This window comes from Sinocyclocheilus rhinocerous, unplaced genomic scaffold (assembly GCF_001515625.1).
Source record: "Sinocyclocheilus rhinocerous isolate Xijiao unplaced genomic scaffold, SAMN03320098_v1.1 scaffold299, whole genome shotgun sequence".
NCBI classification, from domain to species: Eukaryota; Metazoa; Chordata; class Actinopteri; order Cypriniformes; family Cyprinidae; genus Sinocyclocheilus; species Sinocyclocheilus rhinocerous.
This window is the reverse complement of record NW_015652998.1, coordinates 1,032,705-1,035,595: the sequence shown is the minus strand read 5'-3', so window position 1 is coordinate 1,035,595 and position 2,891 is coordinate 1,032,705. Positions and strand designations below refer to the sequence as shown.

The 2,891-nt window shown below is 34.1% G+C and overlaps 1 protein-coding gene across 1 annotated transcript in view; it reads left to right on the top strand.

The window, feature by feature from the left end:
* Positions 1-2,891, top strand: part of LOC107715282 (protein phosphatase methylesterase 1-like) — an 8,978-nt gene continuing 6,087 nt past the window's right edge. The window contains exons 1-3 of the mRNA XM_016521361.1: positions 1-260; positions 1,590-1,683; positions 1,814-1,906. Of these exons, the coding sequence (XP_016376847.1) occupies positions 178-260; positions 1,590-1,683; positions 1,814-1,906 (270 nt within the window). The 5' untranslated portion in view covers positions 1-177. The remainder of the gene's footprint in view (positions 261-1,589; positions 1,684-1,813; positions 1,907-2,891) is intronic.

Sequence of the window (2,891 nt, the reverse complement as noted above, 5' to 3'; positions counted from 1 at the left end):
TACTGGTGGGCGGAGACTACTTGTGTGAACATAGATTTCTGTACCTGTCTGCTGATTTAGTCTGATTTATCGTTAATTTGTAAAGTGTACAGCTGTACTGTTTATAGAAGAGGAGTCGTATGGTGCAAAGAGGGCTAGACGCTTTACGTGCTCAAACGGTTTTGTTTTCCTCACACCATGGAGAAACAGTTGCATTTGAATTTGCTAGCCTCCAAACCCCCAATGGCAGGTTTGCAGTCTGGATCTAAATTAAGAATGGGGTGAGTTTACGCTTTAATCATATCTTTTAATCATAATCATAGTGCATACAAGGTGTTTTAGCAACCCTATCGCTGAGAGCTGTTAGCTGTCACGATCTAGAAGATCCATGAAGTGACGAGTCATAACTGTTTCTCGGGGTCTATTCATATATACGTCTTTAACTATTTCCATATTTGTCGCACGGATTGATAAACATGTCTTGATCGTGCTAATGTAACCGGTGTTAGTCTGGGTTGTGTTTTTTTTTTATTTCTATACCTGTTACACTAAAAGGCATTCACGATTGATTTTTGCTTCTCTGACTGTCTGCGGTCCCCTCATGAGTCCTGTGTTTCATCCAGCCACCGCGATCACGACTCAATTAATAGCGATGTCCGGATCAATTAATTCAATTAATCGATTGAATACATCCACAAAACCAGATTAAATCTGCTCAAGCGGTTCTCGAGTCAACAACCGTCTATTTCGGACATACACTACTCGTATGAACTGAGAACCAATAAGTGAACAGGCGAAAAGAAAGTTGCTAGAAATGTTACAAATAAAATGTATTAGAAATGTGTTTAATACTTGATTTTACTTGATTTATCAAACCACAAACGAAACAGAGTTGGTAAATTATCACCTTTTACGAAAGATTTACAGCTGATAAAAACCTAAAGTCTATAGACAAGTAATCCACATGACTCCAGTCCATTAGTTAATGTCTTGTGAAGTGAAAAGCTATGTATTTATAATAAACAAATCCATCATAGAGGTTTTTAACTTCAAACATTTGCTTTCAAATACACAAAATAATGTTCTTTTTAGCAGCATCATATGACCCCTTTAAATACGAGTCCTCTATCCATAATACTGCTTTCTTCAGTGAGAAAGTCATCTCGTCTGAATCAGGAGATAAATATGCACAAATCAAGCTCTGTTTACAAGTGAAAACAGTCCAGAATAGTTCTAAACCAATATGTCAGTGGATTTTGATGAGAGAGGACAACAGGGGATGGACTTTTTCACTGGAGGAAACGTTGTTATGGATTATGAACTCATTTTTTGAGAAATTAGAAATTCAGAAGCTAAAATGCCTTATTGATGGATTTGTTTCTCATTTGTGAACTATTCCTTTAAATGAGACTGGCTTCTCATCACTAGCTGGCCTTTCTTCTGATTGATGATCGTTTTCACACTTTATCTGAGCTCTGATTCTTTTTGGTCAGTCATTTAAACCGTGGCCACTAGGAATCTTTGACCCTATAAGAATATAGAAAATATATATAAAACACACACACACTTGGATGTTACTAACTGTATTTTGTTCTCCTCTCTCTGTGCAGACCAGGAAGAAAACGAGATTTTTCTCCTCTGCCCTGGAGCCATTACTTTGAAACCATGGAGGACGTGGAGGTGGAAAATGACAACAGCAAAGACATATCCTTTTTTTAATTGTAACGAAGAATCTTGGCAAATGATGAAATATTGCCCTTTTTGTACCTCATGTGCTATGACATTTCAAATTCTCCCATTCTATTCTGTGAAACATTCCTTTACTCCTTTGTACACATTCAGAATTTACAGCAGTGGCTCTCATGGGCCCGTCCTGTTGCTCCTTCATGGAGGGGGTCACTCTGCACTGTCCTGGGCAGTCTTCACTGTGAGTTTCTTGCATCTCACAAAGACATACCTCACTACTTGACTTCTAGTGCTTTGTTTTTATGGTACATCATGCACATCAAAGAGACAGATGTGACATGTTGTGTGTACTGTGCTCTAATATACAGTATGTATATTAAATGTAAATGTAATTAAATATATTAAATATATATATACATTATCATTCAAAAGTTTGAGGTTAGTAAGTTTTTTTTTTTTAAGAAAACATTTCTGAAGAATTTTTGAAAATAATAGTTTTATTTAGCAAGGATGCATTCAATTGATCAAAAGTGACAGTTACAAAAAATATGTATTTAGAATAAATGCTGTTCTTCTGAACTTTCTATTCATTAAGGAATCCTAGAAAAAATTTATCAGTTTCCATAAACAACTGAAAACAACTAGTTTTCAAAAGTTTTCAAAATTGACATTTCATAATAGATAAAAAAAAAAAATCAGCTTTTCCATCACAAAAATATGAATTACATTTGAAAATATATTACAGTAGAATAATTTATAGAATAAAATATATTACTGATTTACTATATTTTTGATCAGATAAAATATTGCATGTATATCTAGATAGATATAGATATTGTAGTGAATCAGCTCAAAGGGGAAATATTAATAATTAATCATAACTAGTTATAATTAATTATAAATATTTAGATCCGTGAGTATTTAGTATTTACTTGACATCTCAGTGTCAATTGTCTGTCAATTCTAAGAACGTTAATTTCCTGGTTAAGGTACAATACTACTCAGAGCATGTAGCAAAAATCTGCATGATTAGGGACTCCAGTTATGAGCAAACAATGAACAACCTCAAGTGTGATACAAGTAAGACTTTATTAACTACATAAACACTTAAACTAGTCTAACATACACGCACACACATGCATACAGTTGGCATAGGAAAAGGGTTTAAAGCTTAAGCAGTAAAGAGAAAAGAAATAAAGCATGAAGTTATGGTAAAATTTGATATT